Consider the following 18,919-nt stretch of genomic DNA (forward strand, 5'->3'; position numbering starts at 1 on the left):
CCGATGCACTCTTTACTCTTTATATTCTTACTATACCGTTTGTGCATTTGTTCTTCTGCAATATAGAAAATTTTACACGCTTTTCATAGTGATTTTGGCGAGGGAATTTGAATCTAGCTCTGTCAAATCCAGTTTTTGTTGATATATTTAAAGACATAAAGTTCTCAATTTTTATTTCTATGCTGTAAAAAGTTTGCCGTTACCTAAAATTTAATTTAATAAAAAAAAAAAGATGTATGAACATACTAGTTATTCATGTCTGCCTCCATGGTGTAATGATTAGCATGTTTAGCTACCATGCTGGAGGTCCCGGGTTAAATTCCCAGGGGGTCTGAAAATATAAATATTAGTGATTATACACTAATATTTATTACCCTGGACTGGTCCCTGAAGGGCAGGAGTGATCACCTTACCTTCATGTAAGTAACAATCAAAATAACACTGCGTCAATATGATTCCGTGCCCTATGCACCATTGGGTGTGGATAAGGGTTAGAAAAAGTGATACTTATCATTACTACACTTAAACCTATGAATCATATGTGTTCCATGTGGACCTAAAAAGACCCAACTTTTTGCTTATATGCAGGTCATATTGACTAGTATTGCAAAGTTTAATTTAATACCCTTTTGAGTTTCAACTTTAAAAAATCAAAACCATACAATAGCAAAAAGGAATATTTTTTTAACTTATCCTTTAAAATAAAATTGTGATTTTTATAGCCCAATATCTCAAAAACTTGGTACGGCATTTTGGCAGATTCAAATTTAGCCTGCCAAAAACACAATGTATACTTAATTTGAAAGAGTGCGTGTTTCGATACCAGCTAGTGTCAAGAATAGTAGTCACCAAAATTAGAATTATCCGCTAAATATTTCCCATCACGTATAAATATCTCTCCTAAACAAATGCTGCTTCAATAAAATGAATAACTCAAATAAATTAATATAAAATATTTTCTAAAATATCTTCCAGTTCTAAAATATTTTTATTTTAACATACCGAGCATATTGCGAAAACTGACCAAGTCACAAATTGTGAACGTTTCATTATTTCTGAACTCTGGTTTGACTTTCAACTAGAATGTTAGAGCTATATTATAACAACATTTTAGAAATCATTCAGAAAACTCAGGTTTTAACCATTTAAATGAGTTTGTCACTTTTTGCAATATGTCTACGATATCTAATTAATCTTTTTATCGATATATATAACTCTTAGTACTAAAAACTAGTCTGCCTCCGTAATATGGTGGTTAACGTATTTGATTGCCATGCCATGGGTTCGATTCCCAGGTAGGGTCAAGATAAATATAAGTGATTTTTCACTGTACTTATAAGTATTTTTTATAACCTTAAATGGTACTTTCAATGATCACACTGCCTTCATGTTACATATAAGTAACAATCAAAATAACACTGCTTTAATATGATGCAGTGCTCTATGCACCATTGGGTGCAGATAATTTATAAGTGTGGCACTCACTACTATTGAAAATATATTGGACACCATAGAAATTTGTCTTGTTTTGTGTAATGTTGTCTCCAATTTTTAAAATTATTTTTATGTTTTTATTTTAATTTATTTTTATTGTGCTCTTGTTTTTGTTTCTGATGCGATTCCTTTCTTCGTGTTCCCTTATTTTGATTCCCAAATCGGAAACGTCGGTGATGTCGAATCTACAGGATACTTTTGACCAACAGAGGATAAAAAATGTTTTTTTGAATCTGTGACCCTTGATTTTTGGCAAATATGCTGGATCTATTGAGGGAATTCAATATTCTAAAAGTGCTATTCAACCAGTGACATACCGGCACATAACCTCGTATGTAGCAAGTGCTGACTACGTAACCATGTCAGTATGTCATCGACATCTACGCAATGTTTTGAAGATTTAAAAAATATTATCATTAATAAAATGCACTGTCGGACAGGTTAGAAGAGATTTAGTTATTTGTAACGTTATTGATGTATTTAATGTTTTTTTCATATATTTTGTTTTTAATCAGTAAAAAAATTGATACTTAATAAAGTACATTGTCAGGGGTGTGCATAAACGAAACAATTTTAACTGTTTGAAAAAATAGCTTAGCTACTATGGTCGTTGGGTTCGCTGGACATTTTGAAACTGAATGGCTACACCTTGAAAGGCAATTCAAATCGTAAGATTGATTTTTTTAACCTAAGAGAGTGTTTCTAATGTAGCACGTTGCTGTTTAGAGCGACTATAGACAAAGTAGAAATTGCCATGATGATTGCCAACCTTTGACGTCGCGTGGCACTATAATAAGAAAGAAAAAAAAAGTTTTTGTTTTAATTGATTTATTTTTGTATATAAAGACATGCTTTCATTACACAGCATTTATTCATCAACGCTTTCACAAACACCTTCATTTTGAGATCAAAATACCTCCAATGTACATAAAAATACTGCACTCTGGCATGAATATTGGCGCGTGACTCTTATTTATTATGTGGCTTCAGCCAAACATACGACGTGTGCCTCTATCCATGTCTTATTGCCGAAACCCACCATCGTAGAATCAAAACCTAACATTTCCATCTGTAGATTGGAATAACTAAATCACAAAATATTATTATGCCTACTTTTAATACTTTTTGGGACTTTTGGGATCTATACTAATTTTCTTGGTGCTAGTATATGTTTCTGTTACTAAAACCCAATATATATTATTTTAATCATCTATTATTATAAATTATGCAATATCTACTTTATTTTTTTTGGATTTATTGATGTACAATATATCTTATTTTATAGATTAAAATATAAGATTGAGTTTTAACTCTCACAGATTTGCCTCGCAAAATTACTATCTAATCACAATTGGAAAAGAAAAGTATTTTTTTGTGTTTATTTAATTTTTACATACATAGTTGAAAAGTTATGTAAATTTTGTTACATACAGATTTTTAATCAAATTATTTAGAATGCACACTGAACAGATTTTTTTGCACACTGTATGCACACAAATTATCAAGTCATAAAATTACACTAAAAAAACACACGTTTTTAAACATTTAAATATTATAGTCAATATGCTGGAGTTGTTTTCCTTTTAAACAAATCGTCATAGTAGAATTGATGAACGGAAATTGGTAGAATGGAGTCATCCAAGCGCCCTTGAGGTAGTGTATTATGAAATTGGCACTATATAAATTATCCAAATTGATTATTACTATCCATGGAACGGAGTTGAGTTTGACATGTATTCGGAGTCCTGGCATCGGAGTGAGCCAGGACCTCAATATAATGGCTCCCATTATTTAACTCCCAAAAACCGTCACCTGACTCACTCCCATGTCACTCTGAATACACACTTATCTCAACTTTATTCTATGAGTGACTTGTCTGATTTAAAAGTAAATTTATAAAAGTTGCTTAAATTGTCTAATTTGAAAAGCCAATTATTGGACGCGGCGTGTGTCTTGAAGGGAATCAGCTCCAGTTTTGAAGTTCGAGGTTAGATATTAAAGGAGGATATTTTGTTGGGTGTCAGGTCCGATCTACGGCAACATCCTGTCGAGCGGAGGCAAGCCGCTGAGCGCCCCGTCGGCGCAGCTGCTGGCCATGCAGCACCACAGTCGCAGGGTGCCGCCCGAGGTGCCCAAGAGGACCAGTAGCATCACGCTCAGGTAACTGCTCGTAACCTACCCTACCTTACCCCGCGCTGTGGACGACCATGATCGCCCGATCCGCTATCTCTCCCCCGCACTGAATGTATCATCATTCAGTAATCGCTACATCACCAAGAGAAAAAAATATATGCATCTTAACACATTGTTGTCGGGTAGTTTTTTCATCAACAATTTGTATACTGTTTTAAATATTGAAAGCATTAACTTTGTGGATCATATTAATATATTATTTTGAGAAATAAAAAGCATTCTTTTTTGATCCACTCACATTTGTGAGTCTTTTTATTTCTCAAAATAATATAATTAGTATACTAATTAGGGTTGTTAATCACAAGTAACTGCAAACCCAATCCCCATCCGTACAATGTTTTTTGGCGTCTCTCGTGCTCTACCGAAAGTAAGCAAATAGAACGCTTAAAAGGGTCTTCCTCTCTACTAATATTTGAAAGGAATCCAACAACATTGCATATGTACATTAAAAAATTAATGCAATATAAATGTTCAATCATGGGCAGAATGGTGAATATTACACAAGTGTTGTAAGTCCTGGCATGCTCAGATTTTAGTAAAAAAATGAAGGGCAAGTTGAGACACCTGTAATATTGATATATCATCTGTAGGATTAACAATCCAATGTTTGATAGAATAATAAAAATATATTTTTTTAATTAATTAATTGTTTGAATATTTATATAAATTAAAATGTGAAATGTTTGAAAAACAGAGGTCTTTGGATAAAGGGGCATTGCCATGTTTGCCTAAAGTAAATTTACCTCTTTTATTATTATTAAGTTGTTTTTTCTCCCAAGTATTTACCTCGAGTCATTGAGAAGGTCTTTGTACAGCTTCAGTACGTTGTTTCGTCTGCCTCTTGGCAAATCCAATGTATTTTTAGAATACTTTATTGTGTAAAAGGAAAGTTATTCCACTAGACCGGATTGGACTGGACTGATTGTAAGTTAAATTATTTTGAATTATTAGATTGAAACAACAATATTTAACGGAGGCATTTTAATAAAATATATGTGTATTTTAATAATTTATACAAATTAAATATGGTTGCTCTACTGTGCCGAAGTGACTGATTTCCATTAGACAAAATTGCAACATTCATCGACCTGGGCTGGTGAGACAAAACACTTACATTTAGGCCTTACTCGCAATCTGGATGGTTCAGTATGCGTTCGGCTGCGCGAGAAGCCGGTTGTGTCTCTGCGCACAAATTTCAACTGGTGTATTGGCCTAAAATTTCAACTCGAAATTTTGACTTAATAATGCATTTTATAAAGTTTTCAACGTTCTGTAAAGTGGAAAAATATACCAAGTAGTTTGAAATGTTATATATATGTGGTTTTAAAAGTGAATTCAACTTTGAGTTTAACAGTGGGTATTTTATTCAGACTAAAAGCTTTAAATATGTAACAGGGATTTAATAGTTAGTGTTTTTTGGCAGTATACCCTCCGATATATTGAAAAAATGTTTTTATATATTTTTTTTAAAACTCCGTACTTTTGATAATCCTTTTCATTTCAAAACCATATATTTATTTACCTTACCTTTCAATAACTCTTTTCTTTTCAAAACCATATACATATTTATTTTTTGAAGAAATACTTACCTTTTCAATACAAAAATGATATTTTAAGCCAACAATTCAATTACATCAAATATTACCTGGGTTTAAAGAAAATTAAGTTGCAATTTATCATATATTGGGCCTTTAAAGAAGAATAAGAAATGGGAAACCGAATCGGCAGTGCGGCAGTCGACATGGAGCAGAGTTCATTGTTAGTTTTGTGTGTGTGTGCAGCGGGCAGCCGATGATGGGCATGGTGGGCAACCAGCACGGCTCCATGAGCTCCGTGCAGTCCTCGGGCTCCGACTCCAGCTCCGTGGAGCACCACCGCGCCGCCGCGCAGAACTACGACCTCAACCCCGACAGGTCAGTGCCCATTACCCATTCTTCATTTATATCGTCTTATGCTTTATTTATTGATATGTATGTTATGTATATTGATTATGTACGGTTCTGAGACATGGTTGCCTGACCCGAGATGAAGAGCATAAGCTTTAATAGAAGAAACACAAATTAAAAACTTGAAAATCTAACAGGAAATGACTGCAATATGATTTGTGGAGCTGATGAAGTGGATGTTTTATTGTTGAAATAAAAATAAATTTATATCCTGTTCCATTTTGTTTTATTTTGCAGGTAAATACATGAATAAAAATTTTTATACTAAAAAAGTATTACACAACATTACATAATTTTTTATTTTTTTTTACAATACATATTTTAGTTTTTGGTGAATGTCACCCGTGACGAGATGTTCATTTACATTATAATAAATATTGTTTTAAAATTACAAATATTAAAACATAAAATATAAAATATTGTAATTTAAACAAACAAATACAGTTTAGCACAGTAAGAAATTGAAGTATGCAACAATAATAATATAATTAGCTGACTTTATATTGTCAGCCGGTATGGTGATTTTCTATTGTCTACTTACAGTCTCTCTCTGTTGTATTGTCTTGTACTCTACTATAGTATTACAACTAGTTTGTGAATATAGTCTGATGAATTTGTGTCATAAGTGAACGCATACTCTGCAGGTACTGCAATGCTGTGTGGAAGAGACAGACTCCGGGAAGTGTGACGCGGGAATACTACATGGCCCCCGGAGAGAATCCCGAACACATGCAGGCCCAGGCGCTCAAAGTGAGTCTACCATACTTATCCCATAGATTCGGGTGAGACTATCCCCTACGCCAGATGTACCAATATCAAATCAATTTATTTAATAATTAATTTATACATAACAAACTAAAAGCAAGAAGACTCTTGTCAAAGATTTAGAAGAATCCCACTTCAGAATTCCCCCTCAGATACGTGGAACAAACAGATCAATATCCGACGTGATATTGTTCAGCATAGCTTTTTCTTCAGGCTTAACCATCAACAGGTTGGTCCTGTGTATAGGAATGTGAAACAATGTATGCCGATGCTGTCTTAGGTAACTATCAGGAACATGCAGGCCGATGCTACAGATAATTTCAGGATTATCGATCATACCGCGCAACAATTGATAAAAATGCGTAATCAAATAAAAATTCCTACTAGTCTCTAAACTACTGTATCCAATCATACCCTGGAGAAACTGTCGGGTAGAGCCAAGGATAATTTTTAATTTTTGTTTCTTAAGTTTGCTTACATTACATTTAATACAACAAAAAAATTACTCTCAATTTACATCTTCTTACAGTAAACATTTATTTTTAAATTCTTTCAGACTCTTATCATTCTTCATACATTCAGGCATCTCATCATACATTTTCAAACCCTTACAAATTATACAATTTTGCGACTCTTCAAAAATGGCAGTCTTATTTTATCCTTATTTCTAGTACTATATTCATGAAAATTTTTATATAAAACTATTTTATCCTTAAAATATTTGGGTAATTCATCGTTAAAAAATTATAAATAAAAAAAAACATTATATATTAGTCTCTTTTTTACAGTTCACATTCTTATATCTAATTTTGAATAATCTCCAATTTATTTAAATTTCCTTCATTTGCCAAAAAAAAATACTGCTGAGCGTAATCTACATGTAGAATAGTACCCGTACTCTCTCATGTAGAGATACCTCAAAAACTTCTTTTGGACCTTCTCCACCATAAGAGAGTACTTAAGCTCATGTGGCTCCCAAATCATTATCGTGTTTTTATTGTCGAGGTTTCGGAGACGGTTCGCAAGCGGCAGTACCGGGTGGGCCTGAACCTGTTCAACAAGAAGCCGGAGCGAGGGATCCGCTACCTCATCCTGCGGGGCTTCCTGGAGAACAGTCCCCGGGGGGTGGCGCGCTTCCTCATCACCAGGAAGGGGCTCTCCAAGCAGATGATCGGAGAGTACCTCGGGAACCTGCAGGATCCCTTCAACATGGCTGTGTTAGAGTGAGTAACACAATATGCTATAGACGAGTTTGCTCTCCATTTGGGAGGAACTATAACCGAAAACACTAACAAACGAGTGTCCCCTGAAAATCACTAACAAAACGGATAGCAATTCTGTTTATTAACTTACTTTTACTTTCCCAAGACTTACGACATAGTAGTATTGTTGTCTAAATTCCATGTAGTACTTTTTAATAGATTTATATTATCCACTGACACTTCGTGATGGAATTGCATTTTAATATATTATTAGATTAAAACCAATATTTTTAGCTTTTCCACTTTATTTTTATTTGACCAGCGACCGGGTTCTTCGTTACCGACATCATCAGACTGGTGGGAGGCTATACAAATTGTTATGTTATATATAAAACAAGGCAGGAGTTGATAACCATGATTATATATGGTATAATATGTAGTATTCTATGCAGTTGTAGTAATATACCTACGGGGTTTCCATGGTCTCTGTGTTGTACTCTATTGATCGAAGCTGTTTGCAGTCATATGTGGTGTGAGTAAACGAGGAGTTATATTTCAGTGGAAAATTTAAGGTTATGTATTAATTTTAAATCAAACACAGATTTTTTGAGTCTACTAAGTTGTATTTTATTAACAAAAAACACATAAAAAATTATATTGTGACAATTGTTTCGCCTTGTAAGGGCATTATCAAACGAATTTTGTTTGATAATGCCCTAACAAGGCGAAACAATTGTCACAATATAATTTTTTATGTGTTTTTTGTTAATAAAATACAACTTAGTAGACTCAAAAAATCTGTGTTTGATTTAAAATTAACACATAAATTAAAATGGAGTTCTACAAATTAAACGCCAAGTCAATAAATAAAGGAAAATTTAAGGTTATGATTTATGTAAACTTTTTCCTTTATTCAAAAAAATTTTCATTTTCTGCAGTCGGTTATTTTTACAAAATGTTTATTGAAATGGAATGACATGGCACCACTAGTGGTGCATAATTACCTTAAATCTATCATGTAAAAATGGGAGGACTCATTATCATATCATTATCTCGCAGCTTTGTAGGGTGTTTGCTCATTTTTAAATAGCTTTCTAGGAGCTCATATAGATTCAATACTTATTAAATGGTTCTATGATGAAGTCCAATCTATATCATGGAACAATCAGTATGATAGGAAAACAACAAAAGGAGTCATACGACGTTTAGTATTTTGTAATGTGTTTTATTTCAGATGTTTTGTGAGCGAGTTGGACCTGTCGGGCATGCAGGTGGACGTGGCCCTGCGCAAGTTCCAGGCGTACTTCCGTCTGCCCGGAGAGGCGCAGAAGATAGAGCGGCTGGTGGAGGTGTTCAGTCGGCGCTACTGCCTTTGCAACCCCGACCTCGTGCAGCGGTTGCGGACCCACGACACCGTGAGTACTCACTCCCTTACCTCGTATAGTTGGCACTGTACTGTACTGTACTCTGTCTGCCCTCTGAAAATGGAGGTTTCCAGTCTAGTTCCTTCGATTATGTCATATTTATTGCATAAAACATATTCCACTCTTATAATCCAATAATCTGGAGCGGACTGATTACCTCCCTAGCTTTTTAATAATGGATAATCATTTCATAAATTGATTCGGGAGTCACTTTGTGGTTATATGTATACATTTTTAATTTAAGTTTTACTTTGTAAACATCACTATTATTGTGGCACGTGTTTCAATGCATTCCGCATCATTTTTAACACCATACCTTCATACGGTGTTTGAAAATGATGCATTAAAACTTGTGTCACAATAGATTTTAAGAAATAGTGGTATTTACCAAGTAAAACTTAGATTAAAAGTTAAGTTAACACTGTGTCTATCAGATGTGGTGATTGATCTATAGAGTGCAGACAGGGATGAAAGACAAAGAATATTGTATATAATATATAATATCAAGTTTATAATTCCAGAAGAGGTGTCTCATTATATTGGAAGGTGTTGGTCCTATTTGAATTGAGTACTTTTCTTTGATGTAAAGTTGAATGCAAATGAATACGGAGTGAATGTTGTTGCAGATATTTGTGCTGGCTTTTGCCATAATAATGCTGAACACGGACCTGCACACTCCGAGCCTGAAGCCCGAGTCGCGCATGTCGCTGGAGGACTTCATCAAGAACTTGCGCGGGATCGACGACTGCGGCGACATCGAGCGCGACATGCTCGCCGGCATCTACGAGAGGGTCAAGGCCAGCGAGTTCAAGCCCGCCAGTGACCATGTCACGCAGGTAAACTAACCGCAACAGTGGCCAATGGCGAGTGGCCAAAATTCCCATTTTAAAATGATTTGTGTCATTTGTCCAGGGAATAAGCGTGTTTTTAAGGCAATATCTTAAAAGAGACATATCAAGTCCAGTGATTTACAAGGCCTGCGACCTATCTTCAAGTGATTAATTAAATTATCAACATCCACCGTTCTGCTCATGATTGGGCAACCATATTTGCTCTGATTTTGAAACTATTGTTTCCTTTCCTTGACATTTCTTGGTGGAACTGCATTTTATATAATAAAATAACAACTTTATAGTTTTTTCACATGTATTGGAAATGTATGTGGAAAAAAATAAAAAGTTGTTATTTTATTATACATTATTTCTTTATATGAAAAGGACCATTCCCACTACCGTAGAACGGGGCTACTTGAACTTTGATGTGTTACTTGAGCCCAGTACTAAAAAAAAATTATTTAGATCGTGGTATCGATCGAAGTATCGTGACATTAAGTTTCTCCTGTAAGGGAAACAATTTATCATGTCGATATGTTTATTATTGTAGACCAAATACCGATTAACTTTTTTTTGTACTGAGCTCAAGTAACACATCGAAGTTCAAGTAGCCCCGTTCTATGGTATAGTTTTTATCTGTTTCAACAATTGATCAAAAAAATTACATAGTTCGTTCATAAATGTTCGTTCATACCGTCTGACGTTGAGACGGTGAGCTGTTGGTGCTGTTAGGAAAGTGATGGTCCTGGGACCGAGTGAAGGGAAACATACACGAGAGGTTAACGAAGCTTGTATAGTGATTTCTTACAAAAACGGCTCTATATAAATTATCCAATAAATGAATATTACTTTGTTTTGCAGGTGCTGAAAGTGCAGGCGACCATCGTGGGGAAAAAGCCGCAACTGGCCCTTCCCCACCGCCGCCTCGTGTGCTACTGCCGGCTGTACGAGATCCCGGACATCAACAAGAAGGAGCGCCCCGGAGTGCATCAGCGGGAGGTGAGTCTGCTAGAAGGAAGATTGACGGTTCTTATTCCCGGAAGACCTGATGATGGACCCGCAAAACCAGTCCATCATTCTGTCTCGAGGGCTGGGATGAGTCGTATCCATTTTGAGTGTGTCCGAATCTGGATTATCTCCAATTTGGAGTTATTTTTTATATTATTTTTGACATCTCAACATAGATGAAGAAGAATATGGAAGTCTGGGGGTATTTACAGGGCTTACGACCGTCATAGGCTGGTTTAAAGTGATCACTTCACACACATGTAACATTCACCAATTCTACATGATTGGTGAGAGGAATTCTATTCACCAATCATGTAGAATTGGTGAGTGTTACATGTGTGTAAAGTAATCACTTAAACCAGCCTATGACGACTGTAAGCCCTGTAAATATGCCCAGACTGCATATCCACCTTCCTTCATCTATGTTGAGATGTCAAAAATAATGTAAATGATGATATCTTTCTGTTGACTAAGTTTTGGTTTGGTTTGGCAGGTGTTCCTCTTCAACGACCTGCTGGTGGTAACCAAGATTTTCAGTAAAAAGAAGTCCTCGGTCACGTACACATTCCGACAATCCTTCCCCTTGAGCGGCATGAACGTGTCCCTCTTCTCGGCGCAACGTAAGTAACATTCACACTATTTGGCAATTTATTTCTGTGAACACATGCCCTGTGTAACATGCTTTTGACAGGTCAAAGTTTACATGAGTGAGGTCAAATTATCAATAAAACACTTGCTTGTTTTTTACCACTTTACTTTATTATTTTATATTGTTGAGTATTGTATTGTTACTGCTAGTTTCAGAACCTGAGTCTCCAGTTCTCCAGTTGTGAGTGGCAACGGGGATGGCCTAGAACGACTGGTGGAGGGAAGAGAGGAAGAAGAAGATCCCCACACGATGGACCGACCAAGTTCAGGCAGCAGCAGGCACCTCGGTGGTTGGAGCTCTACGTGCAGCGCAGTCAAGGGATAACTGGAGAAGAGTCATTGCTTCCACAAGGGTCACAACCCTCTGTAATGAGGAATAAGACGGAGAAGAGTGTCTAGAGTCTAGATCTTCATATATATAGTATTTTCACAGGTTTCACATAATCTCACTCATATTATTTATTGTTTCGGCATTCACTCTATGATAAGACATGATGATTAAATTATAAATAAAACACTTGTTTTTTACCACTTGAGTATTATATTGTTACGACTAGTTTCAGACGCTACAGATGCTTCCATTCAGCTTATATTGAAACCTGTATTTGGAAGTATTTGTAGATTTTGAAACTAATTGTAATTATGTAATATTCAAGTGATAAAACACAGACTATTATAATTTAATCATGTCTTACCGTAAAACAATAACGAATACCGAAACTATAAATAACACAAGTGAGGCTATCTAGAACCTGTGGACATACAATATATAAGGAGATCTAAACTCTCTAGACTGACAAGTTTCCTGGATAAAAGACTGGTTTAGGAAGAGTGCCACGTCTCTCAGCCCGCAATTTGCGGAGCGGGAGATAGCCCTCTTCCAAAAAACACCTTCCTCATTCTTCTTCCGTCTCAGTATGACCCTTGTCGAAGCAATGAATCTTCTCCCAATTTTATCCCTTGACCTACCTGCGCTTAGCGCTCCAACCACCTTAACTTGATGGGTCCATCGTGTGGGGATCTTCCTCTCCCTCTTTCCCCTCCAAGCTACCGATCGCAAAGCGTGTCCAAAGAACTGTAGAATCAAGCCATCCAATCTTGCTAATATTGAATGACCATTTCAGATTACATGTTTGGGGTCCGGCTGACGCGGCGCGTGGACGGGCGGTCGCTGGTGGCGTTCAACGCGCGCAACGAGCACGACCGCGCCAAGTTCGCGGAGGACCTGCGCGAGTCGGCGGCCGAGATGGACGAGATGGAGGCCATCCGCATCGAGGCGGAGCTGGCGGGGCGCGGGCAGCTGGCCGCCTCCGCGCGCGCCCCGCCGCCCGCGCGCGCGCTGCCCGACAACCGCGACAGCGGCGTGGACGTCGAGCTGGAGGCGCCGCACGACCACGCTCTCGGGTAACTGCAAACCAAATTAGGAACATTTGAACAGGGTTGCGGAAAGGTGGGTAGGCTCCCCTAGGTAGGGTCATGGGAAGTGGTGGGCCTGCACAGGAAGAGAGTTACGTTCAACAGAAGTCCAAGAGGACGGGTGGCCTGTTTTCAATACTGGACATACAGTAAGTAAGAACATATAGTAATATGGATGTGTCTTGTTACAGGGAAGTGACTGTCGGTATGCAGTACCCGCAGACGTACCCCCCGCACCCCTCGCACAGCGCCGGCCACGCCCCCAACATGGTCATCAAGAGGAACGTACTCAGCAACTCGCTGGTGGACATCAACGATCCTGGTAATCCTATTCCCTACTTTTTGTTGTCCGCGTGCACTGTGGAGTATATAGCTAAACACTTTTTTGTCAATCTCTTTGTGTGCCTGCCACTCCCAAACACCATACCATGTAACAGGTGTTTGGGAGAGGCGCACAAATAGCCTGAAAGGCAGGTAGATGTACATACCTGCGTTTCAGGCTATTTGTGCACCTCTCCCAAACACCTGTTACATGGTATGGTTTTTGGGAGAGGCAGGCACACAAAGAGAACAAACAAGTATTTAGCTATTTACCTACCTGTCTATCAGGGTACTTGTCCGCCTCACCCAAATACCTAATGGACACAAATAAATACCATATGTCAAATCATAATACAGAATAAAATACCCCCCATATATAGGATGCAGTCCACTCTCTCTCCCTCCCTGCCCTTAGGAAGAAAAAGGTGTATATTCCTCACCTGAACTGTCTGATGATTCAGCATATCCTTGCCGCAATACTCTTCTTATTCTCCCTTCAGAAGTTGAATCTCCTTTCTCTGTGCACAGTGGCCCTGGCGCAGGAGCGTCTGCAGCGGCGCGGCTCGGTGGGCTCGCTGGACAGCGGCATGTCGGTCTCCTTCCACCACTCCCCGTCGGCGCGCGCGCTGCACCCCGCCCCCGCGCACGCGCACGCGCACTCCGCGCCCCCGCCCGCCCGCGCGCGCGCTCCCGTCACCAACGGGCGGCACGCGCGGCCCCGCATGCCCGCCGCACAGGACAAGGGCAAGATGACCGAGGTCTGAGGGGAACCAGACAAGAGGACCGAGTGATGGTTACTGCACCCCGGAGCTGGAGGAATGCGAATGGTGCGAGCATATCTGAAATTCAGATAATATAAAATTCAGTACATTATGATTCAATCAATACCTCTGTAATTTGAATGGAGTTACATAATGAAATAAATAAATTACCTCTGGATATCCGGGATAATATGCTCTCCATACACGTGTATGTTCCGCATTACCCCCTTCCCACCTTCTTGCAAGAAACAATTGAACCGCTGACACGGTAAATTCCAGAGCCTGTAATAGCAGAAATGCGCTAGAATGGGACTGAGATCCTTGTAACAATAAACACCTAACAAACAACTCATCAGACTGTACTGACAAGATAGGGGCCTGACCGGGGCTAACTAGACTGATGGCCGATTCAACATCCGCTATCTGAATAATGTCGGTTGTCCTCAGATGTGTGAGCAAATGTGAAATGAAAAGTTGGATGGCCGCGCGGAGCTGTGACAACCAACCGACTTAATGCTGCTCTACTGTTTTCAAAAAATTACAAATGCAACCGTACAAAAAAATCAACCCGATATGTTTAGTGTTACCGTTTACAAACATAAACAAAATGAATCTTTTAAAGAAATCTCGTAGATTTAAGCTAACAGACATGGGAAATCATCAATGGCAGACGTTTTGTAAATTGTAATTTCATTGGCCAACGATTTACGAATGTTTTGTCATATACATTAAGTTGTCTTGATAAATTGACTGACTGTTAAAAGACAGGGAATATTAATATTGAAGTGGTAAAAAAATGGCAGATATGTGTGTATAGATAGACAGGCACCGTGTGTGCAGAATCTATTTAAAAGAAAACATTTTCTTAAATGTAACTTAATAACATAAATTGTAAATAACAGTGAATATGTTACCCGGGAATATATTGTTGTGCGTTTAACTCGAGTCATGTACATACGTACACGTAGTTAAGTGAAAGTGTAATATAATGCATAGGGAACTATTTTCTATTCTGTAAGGTATTTATTTTTAGTATTAACATTGTTGAAAATATTACGATTAGTCAAATTTCAAAGTCATGTATAAAAAGCGATTTCAAAATATGTATTATACTTATACTTTAAGGTGTTCCGTAAAATAAATAGTATGTATTTTGGCGATAGTGATATTTGGAATAGCAAATAAAACTGAGTTTTGAAAACACGAAAATGTCGCCGCTCTTTTATTTGGCCCGTCATTTGAGAGAATTATAAATTAAAATAAAATAAACACATTACGAAAGAGAAGATCTAACAAAACAACAAATATAAATCACAAGACAAGCAAAGTTGTAGATTGGTATTATCTAAAGAAAATCTACATTTGAAATAAATTTATCCTGGGTGATGTGATGTATTTTTTTAAATAAATATAAATGTTCTTACTATATAAACTAGTTTTTTGGTTGTTATGCCATGTAACAATCGTTTTTACCATCCTCACAGATACTATGGCACCAAAATGAGGTGTAAAAAAATGAAAAAATTGAATGAAATAATTTAAAATTCTTTTCATGATTTCAATAGTATTATGGGATTTTTGACAGCATCTTATTGGCCGTGAAAACCTAATAATTTAATAGCTTAACATATTATATGTCACTGATTCTCATTCATTTTTCATAATGTTTTCTGATGTGAAATTAGGGAATTTAATGATAACCATTTAAAAAAATAAATCTTAACTCAATTTTGTTTGTGACTATAGAAAAACGTACTTTAAAACACAAGCAATATGAGGTGTATGTATATATTACGGTCGTTAATGTTGAAATATTTTTTTCATTTGTTTCTTCTCTTTCTATTTGTAGTACATATTTAGATTAGCGGATTGTGTAAAAAAAAAATACAAAATGATTCCAATATGATGCTAGGTGAGTGAGTAATACACTTGATATCTATTTAAAAAATTTATGTACGTATTTGTTTTTTTTTCTTTCCGTTTTTGTATTGTAAGAAATTGCCAAATTGTGGCGATTCTGCCAAAAAAAATACAAATTCCGCCGCATTCTAAAAAATATTTTAAAGTTAGAAATAGTTAGGAACAAATTATATTTTTTTCATGTTCCGTGTTTCAAATTTAACATCGACACGTCCAACGGATAGTGTGAGATCCGCATAAAATGCAAAATTAGTTGTGAATACTGATAAAAATATAAATTTATGTCAAAATTACTACATTTTATTGAATACTAGTACCAAATGTGCCAAATTTCAAATGCTAGCTAATGTTAACTACATGCTTTGTTATTGTTTTTAAAAAAAGATAGAAAAACTTCAATTTGCTTTTCCTGTAAATTATTTTTTGCTGATAGAACTTTGATTGTTGGGCGTGTTGATATGTTGATATAATTTACATTACAAATTGAAATTTGAACCTGTCTTCCGCAACGTGAATGAGAGAGAAGATAAGACATCTATCTCATTTTTCTGTTTTATCACCATTTTTTTCATGATTGTCATGTAAATTATATGCTTTTTTTTCATATTGGAAAAATATTTGATTTTTTGAAATGAACATATTTCGCTTAAACGCAAAATTTCTGTTGGTTTTTCTAACACCTATCCACAGTATATACGAGTCAGTCCAAATCAAACAACGCCACCTCAATTTGACACTTTTACAATACAATGCAAGAAACAAAAGATATGCAGTAACAAAAGATAATATTTATACAAAATTAGTTTGCGGCAATTTACAAATGGTTTACGAGATAACTCTTCATCAGGAGTGATATATCTTATTCTCACGGTGTTCTGTTCAAAAGGGCTTGACATATTATTTTAGTGATTTAAAATATTTTGGTACTAATTCCTTGCACTAACTAATGAATGACGTTTGAAGTGTAAATTTAAGGATACAACTTTCAACTTTCAAGTCATTAATCTTAGATTGTAATTGTATCTAAACAAAATATTGATCATACATTATTATTACATTATGTAATTTAACTAACAAAGTACCAACTCAGTAGATTATTTTAATACATTTTTTAACATGTGATTTTGAAATTCTTATGTCACACAATAATTACTTTTCGAAAATTTGTTATTTGAAATAAAATAACATGGGGTTGAGAACCCGGTTATTTTCACTTACTAACTAACCCCACGCCACTTCTCCGCAGGGGTTGGCAGAGAGAATACAAAGCCACACCACTCTGTCTTTGAAAATATTGATTTGCAAGTATGCAATTCATCGTGTATCAAAGTAATTTCATTTATTTATTGAATTGACGTTTGGTTTGTAGAATTTCATCATAATCTACTATTAATATACATCAAAATAGGACATTATCAAACGGTCAAATGGTATTTTTAACGATAGCTCCTACACCTAGATTCTGTTATTGCAATAACTATGCTGTTGTCAGAGGATTGATTTTTCGAAAATAACACATTTGGAACATCTAGACAATTTCCAATAAATATTCATAAACAAAGTTAAATACATTTTTTTAAATCACCGCTAAAAGCTGTGTGAACGTTTTTTAACTTATCCAGCAAAAATACTTCAAAATTTAAATTTTTATCCAATACGAGGTTGTCAATAACTAAGCGAGCGAGTGTCAAAAATAACCGGATGTGAATTTTACAATTTGAAAAATATTTTGTACTGAAAATTTTCGCATGCTTTTATGTAAATATTTATATGTATGTACATATAACCGAATGTTTAAAAAAAAATGATTCAGTTTTTTTATTTAATAAAAAAATAACTCGACTCCCATTAGTGGTTTAACTTACTTATATAAAACTAAAATTGAATGTACATATTTAATATTTTAATGTGTTTGTAAAACGTTTACCACAACTAACCAAAGATTCGGAATGGTTGAAAACATCTTGTATTTTTATTGTTGATTTTTTTTTTTAATAAAAGTTTTATTTGTTTTAAGGTTCAATTTCAAATTAATATAATCTCTTTTGAAGAACTTTGATTACCGTCAAATCTAAAACTAGTCCAATGTTTTTTGGTTTATTTCATAATACAGTGAGTTCTTTACAGTTTACTTTTTAATAATGCCGCTACTGCAGAAAGCTTAATGAGCTATTGAAACGCACGGTTAACCTACGATTACATAATTCACTAAGGAGTTCCAAAGGATTTCTCATCAAATCTAAAAGTGCTTATAAGCCAAAATTAATCATATTTTTTAGGCTATTAACAAAGTATTTTATGTTTAAATTGATATTAAACACATTTTTTTAATTTCCTGAGTAGTGAGTCCATTGAACAAACGAGTGCTAATTGTAAAAACCTTTATTCGTTGTATTCTAATTTTAATTCATTAAAGAAAAATCAGCATACAAAATTACCGCATCACTTTAGAAATTAACCAAAAAAGTGTAGAAATTATGCTGAATTTTAAATATTTACTGCTTCTTTCTTGTGTGTAAACAAAAATGTCAAAAAACTTAATTTTTTTTCTCGTGCAATGTTTGCAAGTTGAAAAATAAATTGACGCATAAACAACTTACTGTATTATATAAAAAAATTGAAATTAAAAGATATCTTTGGCAGCTGTTTATAATATCATTCCCGCACAGGCAAAAATCACAAAACAAAAAAGGCTATTTTGTTTCGAATTCACAGAATAGTCACAAAATTGTGAATTTGAGAAAAAAAGATTAAAGGTTTGTCAAATTTATTAAAATATGGATTTGTAGACGGTTAATTCATACAACAATCAATATTTTTCAAATACATCACAATTTCAAAATATTAGTAAAACTTAAATTTAAAATACACACATTTTATATAGTAAAAGCTTGATTACCGTATAATAATTAGCTAATAAAATCCTAAAAGTGTAACAGTCAAAATATAATTTTCACGACATCAAAATTTCAAAGATTAATCTGTAAA

The 18,919-nt window shown here is 35.5% G+C and overlaps 1 protein-coding gene across 9 annotated transcripts in view; it reads left to right on the top strand.

The window, feature by feature from the left end:
• The window catches only part of LOC148309302 (IQ motif and SEC7 domain-containing protein 3-like), a 113,045-nt gene extending 98,859 nt beyond the window's left edge, over nucleotides 1-14,186 (top strand). For all 9 annotated transcript variants that reach the window (XM_088260338.1, XM_088260337.1, XM_088260334.1 and 6 more), the window contains 11 exons: nucleotides 3,519-3,654; nucleotides 5,469-5,600; nucleotides 6,278-6,383; nucleotides 7,404-7,621; nucleotides 8,835-9,015; nucleotides 9,651-9,860; nucleotides 10,719-10,856; nucleotides 11,359-11,485; nucleotides 12,638-12,917; nucleotides 13,121-13,251; nucleotides 13,779-14,186. In XM_088260338.1, coding sequence (XP_088116464.1) covers nucleotides 3,519-3,654; nucleotides 5,469-5,600; nucleotides 6,278-6,383; nucleotides 7,404-7,621; nucleotides 8,835-9,015; nucleotides 9,651-9,860; nucleotides 10,719-10,856; nucleotides 11,359-11,485; nucleotides 12,638-12,917; nucleotides 13,121-13,251; nucleotides 13,779-14,014 — 1,895 coding nt within the window. In that variant the 3' untranslated portion in view covers nucleotides 14,015-14,186. The remainder of the gene's footprint in view (nucleotides 1-3,518; nucleotides 3,655-5,468; nucleotides 5,601-6,277; nucleotides 6,384-7,403; nucleotides 7,622-8,834; nucleotides 9,016-9,650; nucleotides 9,861-10,718; nucleotides 10,857-11,358; nucleotides 11,486-12,637; nucleotides 12,918-13,120; nucleotides 13,252-13,778) is intronic.
• Nucleotides 14,187-18,919: the final 4,733 nt, after the last annotated feature.

Source organism: Brachycentrus maculatus, unplaced genomic scaffold (genome assembly GCF_059751285.1).
Source record: "Brachycentrus maculatus isolate JH-2025_06_01 unplaced genomic scaffold, ASM5975128v1 h1tg000131l, whole genome shotgun sequence".
Taxonomy (NCBI): Eukaryota; Metazoa; Arthropoda; class Insecta; order Trichoptera; family Brachycentridae; genus Brachycentrus; species Brachycentrus maculatus.